The 19372-nt window shown below is 49.9% G+C and overlaps 5 protein-coding genes across 5 annotated transcripts; 3 read left to right on the top strand and 2 right to left on the bottom strand.

Annotated features, from left to right (window-relative positions):
- Nucleotides 1-1152: 1152 nt before the first annotated feature.
- CDV56_103975 (uncharacterized protein) lies at nucleotides 1153-1690 on the bottom strand (the record flags this gene model as incomplete). The annotated part of the gene is made up of 3 exons (XM_026757594.1): nucleotides 1153-1299; nucleotides 1402-1538; nucleotides 1663-1690. 3 exons carry the CDS (start codon nucleotides 1688-1690, stop codon nucleotides 1153-1155), a joined length of 312 nt encoding a protein of 103 aa, XP_026615822.1.
- Nucleotides 1691-1938: 248 nt separating this feature from the next.
- On the top strand, nucleotides 1939-4853 carry CDV56_103659 (secretory pathway Sec39 family protein; the record flags this gene model as incomplete). Its single annotated transcript, XM_026757278.1, has 3 exons — nucleotides 1939-3466; nucleotides 3520-3676; nucleotides 3737-4853. The coding sequence occupies 3 exons, from the start codon at nucleotides 1939-1941 to the stop codon at nucleotides 4851-4853; spliced, it is 2802 nt and encodes a 933-aa protein (XP_026615821.1).
- Nucleotides 4854-6030: 1177 nt separating this feature from the next.
- Nucleotides 6031-7703, bottom strand: CDV56_103355 (dual-specificity mitogen-activated protein kinase kinase; the record flags this gene model as incomplete). Its single annotated transcript, XM_026756974.1, has 4 exons — nucleotides 6031-6160; nucleotides 6210-6579; nucleotides 6627-6918; nucleotides 6978-7703. 4 exons carry the CDS (start codon nucleotides 7701-7703, stop codon nucleotides 6031-6033), a joined length of 1518 nt encoding a protein of 505 aa, XP_026615820.1.
- A 4823-nt stretch (nucleotides 7704-12526) lies between these two features.
- Nucleotides 12527-13201, top strand: CDV56_102706 (GPI anchored serine-rich protein; the record flags this gene model as incomplete). The annotated part of the gene is made up of 2 exons (XM_026756325.1): nucleotides 12527-13035; nucleotides 13090-13201. 2 exons carry the CDS (start codon nucleotides 12527-12529, stop codon nucleotides 13199-13201), a joined length of 621 nt encoding a protein of 206 aa, XP_026615819.1.
- Nucleotides 13202-15050: 1849 nt separating this feature from the next.
- CDV56_102384 (uncharacterized protein) lies at nucleotides 15051-15760 on the top strand (the record flags this gene model as incomplete). The annotated part of the gene is made up of 2 exons (XM_026756003.1): nucleotides 15051-15226; nucleotides 15292-15760. 2 exons carry the CDS (start codon nucleotides 15051-15053, stop codon nucleotides 15758-15760), a joined length of 645 nt encoding a protein of 214 aa, XP_026615818.1.
- Nucleotides 15761-19372: the final 3612 nt, after the last annotated feature.

Genomic DNA, 19372 nt, shown 5'->3' with positions numbered 1-19372 from the left:
CAGGCTGTTTATATCATTGGGGGCATCTTTGGCTGGGCGCGCCTGCCCATGTTTGGATCATGCGCGCTAGTACCAGACAGGCTTAGTTGCCTCCACTCCCGTAAAGGTTTTCTTGCTGTCACGTGACTATCCCTCGCCTGGATCGACGGCCGTGAAATTTCCTGCAAATGAGACACCGCAAAGAGCCATGATGATCTGTTTGGATCATGGACAACCAGATTTCTACGGTGACATGGTCAGGGTATCGAGGGCCTCGGAGTTATACCATTTAGAAGAAGAGATTGACACTCATATCTTCAACCTCTCTCCCTAGCAAAGCCCTCTGCAGGAACACTTCCATCAAAATATACTTCATTGGGTGCCGTAGATAGTTATCTAGCTCACATCCAACCTAATAAATCACCTCAGAGCTTGTTTAATCTCCCGACAACACGCCAAGAAATGCCAGATCGCCTCATGTGCATACTTGAACTTCGTTGAGTACTTGAAGGATTCCTCAGTTTGACAAGTCAGGTATCATTCATGAGAATGCCTGACGATACTAGGTATTCCGTACCATGCAACGTTTCAATACCTACCTATGTTTTGACATCAGTGGCAGTTCTCAATGCCTAGGTATAAGGTACTACCTACCTCGATTGCGTACTCGACACTCTCACTACTTCAGGGATACCCCTAGACAGGCTAGCTTTCTCGTTCACTAATTGTTTCGTGTGGCTGTTGATTCAAAGTTCTCTAATCGGATTTACCTGACTTCAGTTCATTCGCGTAGTGTACTCTACACAGATGGACGTCATACTTTATGATCAATGGCTGCATTGGATTTTTCAACTCTACGGTGGCAGAAACATTTATATAAGCCGTTCCATCGAGCATTAGACCGGGATTTACCACCTCATCGATCCTCTATCCCCCACTAAACACCTCGGTGGCACTTGAGCTCGACTTCTGAAACAATCGTGAAGGTCTTAAGCGTAGACCATCCGACTGAAAATGCACGAAGCTCAGAGTTCGTAGGTGGTAGAAACGGAAACTGGAAGCTTTATTCCTGTACAGTTGGAAACTCCATTGAGTAAAGCGACAGCATGACTGGTAGTAGTATAAAGACAACAAACGTGTAACCGCACCCCTCGATATGCGTACAATTCCCTCTTATGACTTGGCCAGCAACGCAGACGCTTCTTCTTCCTTCCCTAACAGACCCAAACTGCGGATCTGTTCTGCCTTGGGCGCATTCTCACGGGGGTGTGCGGCTTCGGCCTTGCGGTAGGCGGCCTGCATCTTCATCGTTCGGAGAGCCTATAGGGCAACAGTCAGACCATCACACCAGCACTTCGAATATCGCAGAACAGCCGTCCATCGACAAATCGAACCGAAGAAATCCCAGAGCAAAGGGCGTACCTCTTTCCGGTGGTGCAGGCATTCGTAGTAATCCTCCAGAGCGGGCATGCACTTCTTCTTGCCGACTTCACCCTCTCCAGCATTGACGACGTAGCATCCTAGAACCTCTTGCCAGAAACCGTAGCAGCGCGAGGGACCTAGACAATCACGGGAGCATTAGCCGGGAAGTCCGCATGGACGTAGTAGTGTGACCGTGACTGCCGGGAATCATCAATTGAGGCGACCCTGGCAGTCAAGAGTCATAGAAGAAGCACCACATACCGCCATTGAGACCGAAACCAGAGGCCATTATGACGCTGGGGGGGTAAGAGTAAAGCAGGAGAGGGACTTGGACTGCAGAGGACTGCGGATTGGAGTAGCGGAGGTGAGGATGCGACTTTGTCTACCTTAGTCAAGCGTCGATTCGCCTGTTTCCGCCCAGGTGGTCCGAGCGCCCCGCCCGTTGTCCCCGTTGACGTCTACGTTTCGACTTGGGAGACTGGAGAAGCATCGATGAGATTGTGACATGAGAGGACTTTTTGTGGAGTCTGACTCGCGATGGCGATTTCTGAAGCGATATCTGGTGCCCATGCGATTCTTCTAGCAACGCAGCTCTGTGCCACTGGCAACGTCGTTCATCTGCCGCACCTCCACGCCCAATTTCCCAGCTATTTACCCTTGGAGCGTCTCTTGCGCATTATCCTGACCTTTCTTCCAGAGAGCATAGAGCCGCAGGCCTATACGTCTGTGCTTCATGAACTAGTGTCCGGTTCCTCAGGCGAGTCGTCTGAAGGCGACGTCGACGTGTCCGCCGTCCAAAACCTTCCCGAGGCTGTTGCAAGGCAACGTGTCCGGAAGCTTCGTCTATTACCGCTGCGACACCCTGATGACGAGGATAGCGAGCCTTCCGACCTCTTGACTCAATTTCTCATCCATCGGTCGCACCGCATAGATTCCGAAACTGGTCTTCAGCCACTCATTCTTGACCTTCTTCTGCCATTCTACCAACGCTCGTCCACCGTGCGCACATGGTTGATTTCTAGCATTCTACCGCTCCTCCGACTGAACTATGAGTACTATCCGAGTCAAGATGAGACATTCTCCTTGGATACAATAGAGTCGATGGACGATGCCACCGCTATCAACGTTCTGCTCTCTATGACGAGTCCGCGGAAAGACAAGATGGACATCGCGAGGAACCTCCGTGGACTAGTGGGTGCGTGGATCTATGGCAGCAATCGCTCGAAACGGCGCAGGCTCAACGAGGCCGCAAGTCAGAGTGCGATATCCCTTCCTCAGGACAGCCACCTCCCGAAGACGACAACAGGTGCTGGATGGCAGCAGGTGAATGAATGGTTACTGTCGCATAGCTTGGTGGAGCATGATAGTGCAGTCAACGCCTTTGTTCACTGGGATGGGCCTGAGGACGTGGACCTTGGAGGCTACGGAGAGGAGAATCAACAACCAACACAGGACGAATTGACGGAAATGCGAACTCGTTATGGCCAATCAGGCCTCGCCGCTGTTTACGCGAACCCTGATATGAGCAGTGCCTCTCTAGAGGGCTCTCTCCAGATCGTAACACGTGTCGCCGAATTACTCCAGCTCCAGGACTCTCTGTTCATTGCATGCAAGGATTCCGCGCTTCCTTCGGTGACATTCGATGCGGGTGAGATTCCGTCCACATCAAGAGTAAGTCTGTTACAAAACGCCTTGTTGCTGAGTTCGAACGCGTTGACGCATCCGTCTGCTTCTTCGGTCTCGTTCTTGAGCGCAATCCTTCTCTCTTTGCAGGTGCTGCATGACTTGGGCGTTTCGATGCCTTGCAGGCAAGCTGCAAACCTGTGCCTGCACAGCAACGAAGATGTGCAACTTGCAGAGCTCCGCAGTACGGTGAGCTCGATTACCAAGCAGACCGGGCCTGGTCGTGATTGGAAGAAGATTCGTGAGCAGTTGCTGTGGCTTCGCGACTGGCAGGCGCAACATGAACAAAAAATGGATCGTCCTCCCTGTCACGGACTGTTTTGGAAGGTCTCCCGGGACGTTGTTGAAACAGAGGTGTTGAGAGCCTTGTTGGAAGCCAAAGGTAAGGCCTAAAATGCCCTTTCGCTCACTTTGACGGGTGCTGACTGACTTAAGAATATCAACTGGCCGTGGATATTTACACTAGATCTGACCCGGCTCCTCTGGATCCAACTCAGGTCGAACAAGCGGTCCAAGACGCTATCTTTGCGGCATATGATAACGCGAGCAACGGCAACAGGACGCGAGGGGGAATGAAGAGGGCTTATGAGATGTGAGTTTCGTGCGATTCCTATCAAGATACTCAGACTGACAAGCTTCGTTGCGGTACCAGTCTACAAGCATTCCAACCACATTTTCCAACTTCCGTAACCTTGAAACAAATCCAGGCGCTCATAGCAGCAACTCACGCTCTGTCGTTCTACTCTTTAACCTTACAGCATGGCGTTCCCTTTCAGCCGGTCAGCATCCGAGTCCACTCCGATCCTCTCTCCTTGATTGAAAAGGTGCTCGATCAGAATCCAAAGAGCTATACAAAACTCGACGATCTACTTTCCATTGGACGAAATCTGGTCGAGGCCGGACTGCCGGCCGGTGTCTCCGAAGAGCACGAATCGCACCCTGGTGCTACTCCTTCCACGTCGCGGGAAGATGCGGTGGTCACAGCCGAGCGGCGCATCATGTCTCTGGCCATTTCATCCGCCCTCTCCTCAAACGACTTTGGCACCGCATACTCTTACATCCTCACTCGTCTCACACCCCCTTCACTTTTACCTACCGCTTCACCCCTCACGAATCCAAACGTCAAAGACGACATCTCCTGGCGCGCTGTGTACAACGCCGGCCGCTACCGCGCCCCCGTTTCCACCCCCGCGCCGTCCCTGCAAGCACAAATCACCCAGCTTTCACAGCGCATGGAGCTCCTCTCTCTGGCGCTCACTCTTGTCCCATACCCCGACCCACTCCCCGAGATTCTCGGCGCGTGGCGTCGCTGCGACGAGGAGATGAACGTCCTCCGCGCCCAGGAAAGCGAGGAAGAAGAGATATGGGACGCCAAGGGCGACAGTCTCTCGACCGTCCCCGGCGGCTTCGGCCCAACCGACACGGAACAGGACGCCCTTGACACCAAGCAACAACACGCCAGACGCGTCCGCGCCCAACGGGACCGTTCCCACCTCGAAGAAGCGCCCATGGGTCTCTTCGAAGTCGCCCGCGGCGCCGCCCTGGCCCTGCAGAAGAACGCCTTCCCCCTGCGCAGCGCTGCCTCGGCAGCCGCCACGCCAGACGAAATGACACCGTCGTCGCGAGCGCGTGAAGCCCACGAGGAATCCGAGCCACAGTTGCAGGAGGGCCGAGTCCGCAAGAGAGACGTGGTCAGCAACATGGTGACGGGGGGGTTGGCAAGCGGGATCGGCTGGGTTCTTGGCGCGCAGCCCGTCAACCGATCGTAAATAGCAGCTTCTTTCGTTTTCGCATTCGCGTTCGCTTCGAGCTCTCAGCTTGAGCGTGTGGTGTTCGCCCATGATGCCATGGCGTTGGTCCCGTGTCTGGTCCGGTTAGCGTTGAGACTTGCGATTGTCCCTCCTACTTTATGCATTTATCCACTATTACGGAGTACAATAGTCATATACATGTGTTGCCATTGGCATATAGAAATAATGAATGAATCATGTCAGATCATGCCTTCAAGACCCTCGCACCCAATTACCCTTCCTGAGAAGCGAAGCATGCCAAACCCCTGAAATCTAGGAAACACACACCACGCAGCTCGAAATCACGAGTGTACCTGGGTCTCATTTCACTAGCATCCAGATAATATTATGTTTTATCCCAGATAGTTGTGCTGTTTTTCCAGGATATCTAGTGGGAAGTTCCGAAATTTCCGTTTTATTTTTTTTTTTTTCCTTGCCTTGCAATCGACTCGATCTGAGCGGCCTGAGGCATTAATGGTCAACAGTTATCAAGGTACTGAAAATGTAGCTTTGAGCTCATTTGATCTGACCCATATTTACTGTCCACGTCAGGTAGAAGACGAATGAGATTTTCCACTAATGACTTGACTTGACTTGACTTGACGGCGCCAATGTATATTCTCACGTGAAGACAGGCATGTAACAGAACTTAAGGTAGATACTAACAGCACAGATGCAGCTGCTTGAAGAATCAGGCTGAACCGACATTGAAACTGACAAAGATACCGAGTCCCAGCTATCTCGTTCGGCATCCATGAAAAAAGCGTCAGCACTGCTGCTCGCTGGCAGATGTCTTCCGAACTCGCCTCAATTTTGAAGATATACTGCCATGAAATTCGAACCGGTAAGAGAGGAATGAGAAGAGGAAACCAAGAAGGAAAAAAAAAAAAAAAATTTCAACTCCAGATGTTCACCCAAAGGAATGGCGTTGCAATGAAAGGTAATGAGTGTCGTTATAATGCAAGATTCGTATGCTTTTGACATCCTGGTCAATCAAGAAGGCCCAGCCACTTGTAAGCGTTGAAGGAGAGACCGTAATATATGCAAGGGCATTATTGTAGATGAGATTAAATCAATGCTGCGTTCGATGGGCGGTGATTAGGAATGAAACAGGTCAATGAATGCTGAAATCTGTAGATAGTCCAGGACTGAAGAATCAATCTTGCCAGCCCCACACCTGCCGGACGAAGTTGGCCATGTTGACCTTTTTATTTTTCATATCCAGCATCCAGGGATGTTCCAGCATCCGCCATGGTGTGGCTCTTCGTGGAGGTTCTTTTTCGAGACTAGGACCAGTTAACTTTAGCCCACTCGTTCATGGCAGACGATACATACCAGCATTCAATAAAGTACTTGAAGTTATCGGACCAGCGAATACGGTTTTCGGGCTCATCTTTCAGCTTGGGAATGGGTTGGCGAACGATGTATGTAAGAAGATCTATCAACCCGGCTCGCGGCTGCATCTCTGTGCCATCGGCAGGGAACGGGAAACGATGCTGGGCAACCTCGAGCAGCGTCACACCAAGGGACCAAACGTCGGACGTGATGGTATAGGATTGGCCGGTGATTCGTTCTGGCGCCATGTAGTAAGATGTGCCGATGAATGTGTTGGCGTCCCCCTTGGTCCCAAATTCGCCGCTGACGCCAAAGTCACAGAGTTTCACTTGGCCGTTTCGACACAGAAGAATGTTTGAGGGTTTGATATCTGACCGGTCAGCCGACTGCATAATTTCCTGAGAGAGGCGAGCTTACCTCGATGGATAATCTTTCTGCTATGTAGGTATGTCAAGCCATTCAAGACGCCCTCAGCGACTTTGCCGAGCACTTTTTCTCCTGTTCGCCCTCCCAATTTTTTGACCTCCTTGTAAATGCTGTCCAAACTTCCTCCTTCGCAAAACTCCATCGCAATCGAGATTGTTCCTGTCGACTTGTCCATGAAGGCGCCGTAGTACCGGCAGATGTGCTCAGACGCACAGTCCTTGTTGAAGTTGAGTTCTCGAACAATCTGCTTCTTCACATCTGGGTTGGGGTCGGTGGTGATGATCTGGAGAAGTAATTGTATTGGCATGAAGAACTCTCACGTCTTAGGAATATGGTAAATACCTTCAAGGCAAAAACGGTCTTTCCGTCCTTGAGCTTGCACCGTGTAACGGCACCACCAGCCCCCTCACCCAGACTACCCAACTCGATGATCTTCTTTTGCTCACTTGCAGCCAGCCAACCTTCATCATCCAAATCGTCGACGTCCAGGGGCCTGCCCTTTTCCAGGCTCAACTTATCCAAATCGGGAAGAAGTCCATTGACACTGTTATCGCGCTCCATCTGCACACCTCCCTCCCTGTCGGAGTATACCGAGCTGATCGCGGACGATGGATCCGGAGTGCTGCCGTGCGGTTGCCGGAGACCCATGGCGAACGAGAGGGCAGAGTAATTCGACGACGATGCGGATGCCGGACCGCTAGCTTTTCCATCCAGATACGTAAAACTGCTGGATCTCGAATGTCCGTTCGATTCGTTTAAGCCCGTGGTCGCCAGAGGCGGAGGGGCTGGTCTGCCATTTGCCAGTCGGGGCACTTCCTGGGGAACATCCGAGCTACTGCCCATGGGGGTCGCGAGTCGCAGCTGAGGAGGAGCGGGACGGGTAGAAGGTCGCTGAGGCTGGGGAGCGTCGGGGGCTGCTGCTATTGCGGGGACAGCATTTCCATTGACGGGTCTGCTGTTCGGGGATGGAGGAATGCCCAGAGTGAGTTTTGGAGGTCGAGGTCCGTTGCTGTTGCTGCGATTGCCAGGCACCGGTGGTCTGAGGAGAGGAACGGGTGAGGACGACATGGCGAGGTTGTTTTGCCTCTCACCCGGCAAAAACAACTCGTTGGGATCAGCCAAGGTAGCCAGATCGGCGACGTTTGAGTTTGACACCTTGAACGAGAAGCTCGAGCACGAAAATGGATAAAAGAGGGTGGACGAAGCAGCAACGGGTTTCGAAAGGTGGCCGTGGGGCCGAGAACAAAGGAGGGGTAAGAATAATAGATACAACAGTAGGCGTACGATCAAAGAGACAACTCAATAGATGACAAGACAACGATAGATCAGGATAAACGAACGTTGGTACTTCTCTTCCTTTGAAAAGAAATCAAAGAAAGAGATAGATGAACGAAGGAGTTGATGAGGATGATGTTGGCGAGGATGATCGATGCTGGTGATGGGCCAACGGTCGGGGAAGTGAAAGAATTGATGACACGAATATCAGCAGACAGACAGACAGACAGTCAGCTTGGATTGGCTCTTTGATGTTTGAACTTTTGAGTATTTCCATCAGCAGCGATTGAGCGATAAGTTGCTTATATTATATCCATTATATTATACGCTGTTACTCGTTCTATCACAATCCAATGCCAATCATAAGGCACAGCCAACAGACACAATCGCGCTGGGGATCGCATCGGTGGAACCAGTCTGTTTCGAAAGGCGCCTAAGGTAGATAGTACCACTTCTATAAATATGCGATCTCTACTTGTTACTACCATCGTCTATATCTCGTTATAGCAATATCTAAATTTGTTCATTTCAAGGTCATTAGATGTATGTTTCTTCATTTTTGACTGTCTTCAACTCTGTGATCGAAGTTGAAGCTGTCGTTGTTGATGGTGTTAATGTGTTGTCATTGGCTCTCAGGCATCTAGGCATCCATGAAAACTCTTCTCAGTGAAACTCCACATCACCTACGGTACATACTTCTCGATGGCATCGTCATACCCAGATTTGAATGCTTAGACTCTCAAGTATGGGTTCACATACTACTACTACTGAGCATCGAGTAGTGGCAGGTATCTTGCTCTGCACCAACTGACCAAGTGTGGAGAGGACAAGCCATAGCCGGAGCAGTCGGCAGTGGTCACTGTCCCTTATCCGTTCAACAATTCCAGCCACGTTCCTCGCCCAATCTGGCAAATGTGGCGTCTGTACAGCTATCATTCGAGATGAGACATACTACGAGTCCTCGAATTGAGAGTGTTTCAGACTTTTAGTCTCTCAGTGTGCTTAAAATACTCGGCTTTGTGGCTTGTGAGGGTGGATACGTGGGTTTTTCGGTCCTGGATGGCTGTGTCATCAACAGTTGTTGTTTGGGTCAGGATCCACAACAATCAACAATCAACAGGACTGCAAGTTGCAAGTAGTTGCAAGTCGCAAGTCGCAAGTCTGCAAACGAGTGTGGACAATCGTTGAGGTATTCTCCTTGCTAATTGAAAGTCTATCTTTCATCTAGTACACGTCTGATTCTTTAATACCTGTTCAGACAGAGGAATTCCTCGACAGGAGTTCTTTTGTTTCATCGTGACTGCTCAACTGAGGCACGTGCTGCTTCAGCTTCGACTTCAGCCCTGCAACTTGAACCATCAAAAAGCCACACAGACAGTGACTTGAATTTCCTATCTTGATCGCAAAAGAGCTCAATCTAGTTCTGACATCATATCCATCAAGATTCGTCATAATCAACGACAAGCAGTCGAGATGAGTAACTGTGTCGTTGTCAATTCTGATATCCAGGCCCCACAGAGTCCCAAGATAGCCACCGAGGTCATCTGCACCCTGGATGCACGGAGGCAGTTTGCAATCATCTCCGAGCTCTTAACTCAGTATCCAAGAGACAGTGTGGTTAAGTAGTCACATCAAGGAGCATCTCCTCTACTCTCAAAGGAACTGACAAAGCAGATGTTTCCGGCTACCCCGAACTTCGGATTCGGTAGACTGGAGTGGGAAGAAAACAGTGGCAATCCTCGGCAATTGTGCTCATGTGTTTGGGTACTACCTCATCGCTATGCCAGTACAATGTAAGGTCTCACTGAACCATCTGCCTACTGTGCTGGTCGCTGTTACATTGAGGATTGTACAATTAAATACATCACAGACGCGCCGCACTGACGATCCTCGCTTGCAATCCCCGCTGCTCTGTAGATCGTCCAGACACTTACAAAGAAAGGAATACTCAGGCGGAATATAGCGACTATTCATTGAGTCACTTGGAAGATATGTTGAACACTTGTCGGGATACCTGTGGGCGGTAGGTAGCTTCTCGAGATTTGGTTCAGGGACCAAAGAATTGTGGACCATTGTCCCTGCCCATAGTCTAGGAATCTAGTCAGTAGTACTCAGTAGTTGTAGGCACAGACCATATTATTGTTGTGTTCCCTGAAGTACTACTCCGTGATCAATGTGTCTCTAAGTGTCAATGAGTGACTAAAGGGTCTTCTGTTTATAGAATCGACTCCATTGACGACTCTCCATATTAATAACCCCGTTTCTAATCAAAGCAACATTGGCTTGACTAGCGGACAAGTCTCAGACTAGATAGTCGGTAGTTTGCTGGCAGTTGAACGATGGACATTGAGCCATACGGCCAACCCCTTTTCTATCAGATTCAAGCCCAAGGACTATGGAGAGGAGCTTTGATCACGCTCATACCTTTCGAACTCTGTGGATTAGCCGCAGGAACTCCGTACATCACTCCGAATAGAAGAGGAGTACTCCCACAATATTCACATGGAAGATACATAACAAAAGCGAAGGAGTTTGATAAGTTGAGTCTATCTACTACCGTGGAGGTTCTGACGCTGCTCCATAGTACCTGTTTCCAAAACTTCCTCACATCATTCTTATACAAGAATGACTATTATGCTTAGCAATTCAAAATTAGTCTTGAATATGCTTGCTTTTAGTCAGGGGTAGAGCCACTCAGATACCAGAGGACTTCCAGATTCATCAACATGACTAGTCTGTAGATGTCTCTCCTCGGTAGCTTGCATTTCTATTCTTAATTCTCTCTTCCTGCTCACAAGACCAATATTACCAGTAGTACTAGGTACTAGGTACACTAACTAGCAGATAGATACCACTAAGCTTTGATTAAGCAATACAACAAGTGTGACAGTGGCGTCTCAAAGGCCCTGTCTCGAAGCTCTCGCTAAGACTTCAGTCAAGTCAGTGTCTTGGGAGTGGTATCTAGACCTGGTCCCTGGCAGGGGTGCATTCTAGGACTGAGGTGCAATTTTCAAGCCATGTCTCTGGATGGTCTTGGGTCTGTGCCTTGACTGGCATAGTGTATCACGGCATACGGAGTACATAAATCACTGAATCTGAGCGATTCCTTACTCTGTAATGATGACGGAGCGAGGTCGTCATGCCTGAATCGAAGATGACCACAGCACTATTCTTGACAGATTCCTTGGTTCCTGAACACGATCATCCCTTGGAGTGCTGGATCTGAACATGAACAGATCCAGAGTGCAAAGATTCAGGAACCACAGCCATTCAGCTTGACACTCTGTTGCCCGTCCCTGAGTGCGACCGCAAGATCCAAATCAAAATAAAGGACTTAGGGGTAGGTGGAGCACTATGGTCCCACTAGATCTCCGGTCATTGGACAGGTGGCATGGATAGAGAGCCACAGCGGGAAAATGAATGAGACCTCTGAGTGGGTCACGGATTCAGGAACGGCCCTGCAAGAGCAGAAGAAATTCTGATTGGTCCACGGATGAAAACATGAAACAGGGCTCCCACGTCGTGCCGCTTGGCAGATGAGATGGCTTGCGGGTTCATTAACCATGTATTCATTATTTGTAATGGAGAGTAAGGTAGATTTATCCAAGCGTAAGGAAGAAGGGAAAAGGCAGGCATTATTACGGAGTATACTGCAATAGAAGGAGGGTAGAAAACGGCGGAATGCCCAGAAATACTACGTAACTCAAAACCTCTAGCTTCGCTAGTTTCTGATACTCAGGGGTTCAGGACTGACAATTGGATCGCTTGTTTTTGGGCGGCGATACTCGAACAAGCAATGGAACAGCGGGATCAACACCACGCAGGGTCGCACTTATCGCCGACCAGCTAAGCACTACGAAGCTGCTAGCTGCCTTGGGAGTTGTAGGCGGGCTGATGCTATCCTCCACCAACCATTCGCCTGGCGCCGTCAACTCACTGGGCACGAGCGTACCTAGTGGTACTATCCATGTACAGTACATAATTGGTATGACGAGGAGAATGATGGGAAATGAATGAACTGAATTCCGAATACAATGTTCAATACTACATTGACTACCTATCTTATGGATAATTGTTTACCTTCAGTATCAATCTCGGAGCATATCTTGATATCTAGTGTACACCGCAACATTGGCGCAATCCTCTAATCTCCGCAATTCTCAGGCCAGGATATTCAGAATTCATGCAATATTGATGGACTAGATGAAACTTACAGGCTGATTAGTGAATACTCTGTTACTGACTTACTGTACCTGGTTAGTTGTAAGTAAGTGCAGTAGTGCTGGTGCAGCCCCCTCGCTCTCCACTTGACACAGTCGAGTCTTTCTTTGCCTTTTCCCCTGAGACGATCTCCAGGTTTAATCTCCCCGTTCATACAAAGGCCCTGGACGCCCCCGTTCGTCTTTCCCTCGTTCTTTTTTTCTTGTTTCCTTCTCTCAAGCTCAGACTTCCTTTCCTGCTTGAAGCATCAGATCAACTTGACTTCGGTCGGCCACTCTTTCAAACTAAACCAACTACCCACACTCTCTTTACAACCAACCCACGAGATAAATTGCCTTGACGGCTAATTCAGTGACTTTTCCACACATACACCAACCAACCAACCAATATTCAAGATGCGTTTCACTGCTGCTTCCATTGCCTTCTTCGCCGGCCTTGCCGCTGCTCTCCCCAACGGTGCCGTTGAGACCGTCTACGAGACCCAGGACGTTACCATCACCTCCTGCGCTCCCACCGTCACCAACTGCCCTGCTCGTTCCACCTCCACCCCTGAGGGTGCTGAGGCCGTGACCACTCCCGCCGCTGTCCCCACCACTGCCAGCGTTGCCCCCACCGAGTCTGCTCCCGCTGAGACTCCCTCGGCCCCCAGCGGTGCCGACGCTCACTCCAGCAGCAGCAGCAGCAGCCTTCCCGTCATCCCTGCTCCCTCCAACACTGCTCCTGTTGTTCCTCCTGTCGCTTCCAGCGTCTCCGTCATTGCTGTGACCACCTGCGTGCCCACCGTCACCTACTCCACCATCACCGTCCCTGTCGCTACTCCTAGCGGCCCTGCCGGTGCTGGTGCCTACTCTTCCGTCCCCGTCATCCCCTCTGCTGCTACCGGCACCCCTGTCGCTAGCGCTACGTAAGTTGTCCTCACAACAAAAACTGTCTACTGAATATCCACTGACAAGCGCAGTCCTTCCGGTTCTATTCCTCCTGGTGGTCTCTCCACTGGCGCTGCCAGCACCCTCAGCAACTCTTTCATCTTCGCTGGTGCTGCCGCCGCTGCCGCTTTCTTCCTGGCTTAGAGCAGTTCACTTGATGTCCATGGTGTGAACCCTGGTCACTCGAGGCTCCAGGACAGCGCTTCTGGATGAGCTGGTCGTGATGGAGTGACGGGATTGTGTCAAATAGTTGGGCTTTCTTTTTGGGAGAGTAGTTTATATCCTTGCTTATACATATCTTTTTCTTACATTGTATTCCTCACTTGTCAATATGATGATGTAACATTCAAACACAAGTACATTGTAATTTTCTGATCCACCAGTTTGTCTCATCTTGGTCAATGATCTCATGGTTCGTAAGGATGTACAGTAACTACCCAGAGTCTCAGCCATACCAGTATTGACTCGTCTACTGCAGGTACAATATTTGCGGATTGCTTGCAGTACAATTATCGAGAGATGGACCTCCTAAGAGTCACCGTCTCTGAGGCTGATGCAAGGCATCTTGATCCTCTGATTTATGCACTCATAAATAAGTTATACTTACGATTTGTGCAGTGATGTATTGAAAAGGCAGGGCTGATTTGTGTAGCATCTCGAATACTCTGGAATGCCACGGCCCACGATCAATTCCTTCGAGAAGGCTGAGTCGAAGGAATGGACCGTCACACTACAGAGGATTCTCTGGATTGAACACGAGGCTATTCTGACTGTTTAATCCTCATTATTCTGAATTCTTCAATGTCCTCTTTTCTCTAACTTCGAAGAAGAATGCTCCAAGTCTGTAGATAGTAACCAAAGAATCACCAGAAACGAAGATCGAAAGCCGCGGCAAGGCCAGATAAGTAATAACATGGGGCGGAACTGAGGCTTTGAAGACAAAGAATAGTTTAGCGGTCAGTGGACCAATATACATAATAATATTAATACTGATTTTGTGGCAGTGTTCCAACTGACCCTCACTATCCAACATCATGGCAGGGAATAACAACGACAGCCATTTCTGATTATGGCCTTGTTGATTTGACTTCGTGTGTTCAAAGAAGCGAAACCAACGCAATGAGGTATTCCGGCTTCGACACACGACTAGAGCAACGCTCGATGGTTGTCGTCTATCCAGCCCGGCACAATTTGATTCAAGCGAGTTTGAGATAACTGATCATGACTGTGCCTCATATCAACCTGCTACATCCAACAAGCGGCTTAGCGAATCCTTCTCCCCTTGCACTTGTAGTTGAGTTCCATTCGATCTGCGGGGCCAAACTACCGTCATTTTCCTCTTTCAGGCCTCCCAAGGCAAAATGACCTGTTAGGTGTTCGTTGTCCGTTGTCTAAGAGATCCGTCCGATCCCCCAGATCGCCTGACGGGTCTCGGGAATGGTATGGACATGGCATGGCATCCATAAACTTGGCTTGGGTCAAGGTGCCCCGTTCTGACGCCGACTGATCAGATCAAAGGCGCAGGGAGTCTTTGTCTCTGTTGTCTGTTGGGCTGTCTTTGTTCTTGTGTCGTCGCACTGCCTCTCCAGCATGATTATGGGTTTCCACCCACAACATATATAGGTACCACTCTCATTTAAATCTGCTTCTATTCCGATTGCCATATAGATACGACATATTAACTTCGTTTAAAGGTGTCGATCCACTCGCCATCTGGGCCGCATCGTATTCACACCTTATTTTTGGCTCCATCGGCTCTTGGGCCTCGTACTCTCGCGCCACTTATTCCATGAATCCTCGTGGAGTCCGATTTCAGGGTCCATTACTCGGCATTTAGCGACAATTAAAGAAGACCCCTGCTCCGTCCATTCCAGGCTGTGTACGGATTACTCGCTCCCCATGGACCTCTCATCACTCGAAGGCCCCCCAATCCACCATCCCCGGCTCACCGACCCGGCATGCAACATGTCCATTCCTCAGATACACCTCGACCATGCCTTCTTCGCCAGTCCAGCAACAGAGACATTCCACCGCCTGCAAAGACCTGCGTCCGCCGACGCTCACGCCCTTCCTCGCCGAACCAAGTACCTCGACCCGGACCGCATCCCCCACACTGCACGGCACCATCTTCCAGTCCAAGCAGGCCAAACCCTCGATCTCGACTTTACTGTCCGGCCTCGCCCCAGTCATAATCACAGGCACAGGCACAGCCATGTGCACAGCTATAGCCACAGTAACTCGGATATCTCCAGCTTCTCGTCGGTGCAGACTCCTCCTCGCCCACACTCCACCCCACGCCGACTCACGTGGGTCGAAAGCGAGAGTATCTGGATCGTCACCAGCCCCTCCCCCGGCTCACCGACTTCTTCCTCGACATGGGGCGATGTAAACTGGTCTGCAGCCGCCTGCCGCCCACCTCCACTGCAGCATTCTCGCTCTATGGACATGGCTTTTACCCATGGGCAGACCCAACCGGCGCCGGACGACCTCCCGCCCCCGTACGAACGGCATTACTTTGACAGACCTCTTCCTCCCCTCCCGCCGGAGGCAGAGATGGATCTTTCGGTGGGAGGTAGTAGTATCCACGGCCAGAGCGCCTACAGCCAGAGTACAAGTCTGGATTCAGGTCACGGTCACGGTCACACTCGCGGATCGCGATGGACGGAGATCGCGCGACGGATTAACCGGAGTCCGTTTGGATGAGATTTGAGTGCGGGGTTATAGGCGAGTACAGAGAAGATGTCGCGACAGCAGCTTTGGGATGGCAGTGACATAAACGTTGCTACCGCAGCGAGCCCTGGATCCGATCAGCTCGGTCGGTCGGTTGAGGCCTCCTGTTGAGGGTACCTCCCTACTTCACCCAACTTAATTGAAGGACACTCACTTCATGTTGGTGAATACGAGTTCTATGATGGAAGAGAGACTCTTCATGGGGAAGGTCATGGCTATGATGTTGGACTCAGCTGAGTGAATAGGACTGTTGTTTGTAATGGTTTGGGCAATGATGTCTAGACAGGGATATTCACCTTTAGAGATAGTGAATTAAGTAATGCCACTGCTATTCTCTAAGTTCATTTGATATTCACTGATTGTAGATAGGTCAGTCTATCAGATATTCACTATTCTACAAGGAAGCCTCCTCCATCACTCTCTTCTTTTCTGCTTGACACTTGTTCATTAGGATGTCTCAGTCTATTACCCCAACCTTCATGAAATGATGCATACTGTGTTTTTAGTCAAGATACGTCTATCTGATACTCAACAGGAATGACTGGCACTATCGAGACATGGTTAGCATCCTCATGAACCAAGGTCATTAGCGATTCAACCTGCAACCTACTGAGTCAATCTCATTTCCAAAGACTTGGACGGCCCTTGGTGATATGCATAGCTACATCCTCAGCACAATCTCCAGAACATCAAGTATATTCGCGGCAAATCACGTAAAGTACCTTGTTGGCTTTATGAGGGTCGCTTTCCCGGAAAGAGCTTGTTGCAATCTGCAGGCAGATTTCGATGATTGGAGCCATTGCGTCCCATCTATTATTTCTGTTACGGGATTACTGGTGAGATCCTACGAGTCTGATCCTCAAGCAAGCTTACAACTAACTTCTAATAGTCCATGATAATGGCCACCTGTGCAGGATGCAGGACCCCAACTCCAGAACCGTTGCTGTTAGTGTACAGCCAATCAGAGCTATACCAGCTACCGATAAACGTCGACTGGTACCTACCGATGGACAGTCCCTTAGCATCCTGCACTGACCTATGATTGTGTGGTGTCTCGGCTATATGCCTCTGCTGGACACCGCTTACAGCCCCTGCAAACCACCATGTTATAACTGAAACCCCAAAGATGGCTTCCGTACACAACAACCAGCTGCGTTCTCTGGCAGGTACTTATTACTCTTTGATCATTAGCAATCATGCTTGCTGATGGTTTCACGAACAGTGCAGCCTGACTGGGGTGGTTTTCCTCTTTCGGTCATGGAAGATCGGCCGCTATCCGTGACCGTTTGTCCTTTCTTCTCTTCTTCTCCCCATTCTTCGTCTTATCCTTCATCCCCAATTCTCTTCTCTATTTCTTTCCTTCTGTTATTATCTCTGTCACTGGATGGTTCCATCCTTTTTCATTCCTTCTCTGCTCAGTCCTTAGTTTCGCAATGCTCGCTCGTCGAACTCACTAGGTATTCATGCTATCAGAGGATGCATGATGACGAAGGCCTGGAACGAAAGGCCTGATAATTGGAGCAACGAGGATATTCCCAAAACATGGGGAATATACCCTTCTATCAGTGCACGAGTTGTTGAATCGTGAAAGTCTCCCCAACTTTCGAAGCCTCCTAGCAATGCTAGATTGGGTTGGCATGAATGACCCAGGCGTTTACATCAAGCTCATCGTTCAGTCAACAACGGTACCGTCCTGATGGCTATGTTGAATGTCTAGCTGGTCGGTATCATCTTGAAGCTGCCCTGGTACAGCTGCCGCAACGCTGGTCGGCTCGCGGCAGGCGTCTCAAAGCCTGCATTGCTTTTTTCCACAGCGATGAGACAAAAATGGATAAGGAGAATGATTGCATATGGATTGAGGTGACCTAATGTTTCATTGCTGAAGGCGCCCGTGCAGAAAGGGAACATCAGAACCTTGTGGATACCTCGCTTGCGTACAAAGCCGCGGTCGATAAAAAGATAATTGTGCCTGTAAGTATCCCGTTCGCTCAGCATCCTTTCCTTTGTTTGTGTTTGGGCCCTTCTGGCGTCGGGTTTCGGTATTGCGTGTCAATTTTAGCGGAGTTTTGCTAACGTTTTTAGGTGCCCCCCAGTCATGTGGAAAGCGTTTTGTGTCGCCCCGCCCCTCCAACGGAGGGAGCTCAAAGCTGCCTTGGAGGCTTAGGCAGCATTCAGAACGTTCTTGCTCTGTGGCTGCTTTAGCGATCAGGTTGTGGCCGACCCTAGCCAAGAATCCAGGCTCATGTCCTGGCATCGGCGTGGAACAGAGAGCACGTAGTGGCGCTCAGCTTTCCCTCGATAATTGCCCAATATCAAGGTTTATCCGGCTAGCCTGAAGCCCGGAAGCCCGCCGTGACGACGTGCCACATTCTTCAACTGACGATCCAAAACTTCTCTTCGAGAGGATATCCTCAACGGTTGCTCTAAGGAAGCCTGCTACTTGAACTCTCAACACCAATAAGTACGAACCGGACGAAACAGAAGAAGGCCTCGTCCCAGATTTATATGTTCCTACCAATATCAACGAATGGAGGAATCCAGTCAAGCAAGGTAGCCTCAAGGAGAAAAGACCTACACAACTTCAGCGAACTGAAGTTAGGCTCTCAGGCGACCCAGCAACAATTTGCGTTGATGGAGTCATTTAGCCATAGTGGCAAAAGAAAGAAAGATGTCAAGCAGCCAGTGGGGTCGCAACTTGCAAGTGTCTTGGGAAAGAGATGAAGCATACATGGATTTATCCCCTGTGCAGAGATACCTCATGACGACACAACAGAAGATCACCATCTATAGCCTCAACGGACATGACCATGAGTGCTTGGGTGCATTTGCCCCTATCAGGAGATATCATGAAGCCATCATAGGAGTTAGGCCATAGAGATGTGTGCGCTGACTCCCGAAACCTTAACGTGCACCGCTTACTGGTGCATGTGTTGCCTACGGACCCTGAACCAATTTGGCTGTGATCTGGTATTCCTCGTACAGACAGCTTACCGGTGGCATAGGTTATCAGCACACTTCGACTTGCTCTCAATTCCCGATTCTATACCATTCAAGGACACTCTTCGCTTATAACTTGCCGTAACCCAACAAGATGTTGAGTAATTCTTTGTCAGAGAATGTTGACCTGCCACAGAGTGAGGCGCAATGAAAAGTGAGGGCAGAAGGACTACAATACCCTCACCTGGGGCGCAAGGGGAAAACCAGGATTATGAAAATCTCTCAGGTTCAACTCAGACTGTCAATCATCCACCACAGTACCACGTGGGAGGAAAGGTCTCAGAACTTAGTCTTCATCAAGTAGGTGGTTGGCCGTCAGCATCACTGATACTCTGATCAACCTTGCATATGTCTCCCATTTCAAAAGACCTTGCTCTCCTGCTCTAAACTCACTCCCAACTCCGAAGCGAACTACACGCGATGAGCGAGACGCAGACTTACTGCCTTTTCATAGAACGACTGGAACGTTTATCTTCAGGAAGCTCCTCCAAAAGTACATTTTGGTGACTGCCAACATCCTCGGCTCACCGCAGATGGCATTTCCTTCTTGCAAGAGCGCTGTGGAAATTCCACTATGCCAATGAGCTC

This window comes from Aspergillus thermomutatus, assembly GCF_002237265.1.
Source record: "Aspergillus thermomutatus strain HMR AF 39 chromosome Unknown NODE_56, whole genome shotgun sequence".
Classification (NCBI taxonomy): Eukaryota; Fungi; Ascomycota; class Eurotiomycetes; order Eurotiales; family Aspergillaceae; genus Aspergillus; species Aspergillus thermomutatus.
The sequence above is the reverse complement of the archived record's forward strand: the minus strand, read 5'-3'. Positions and strand labels throughout refer to the sequence as shown.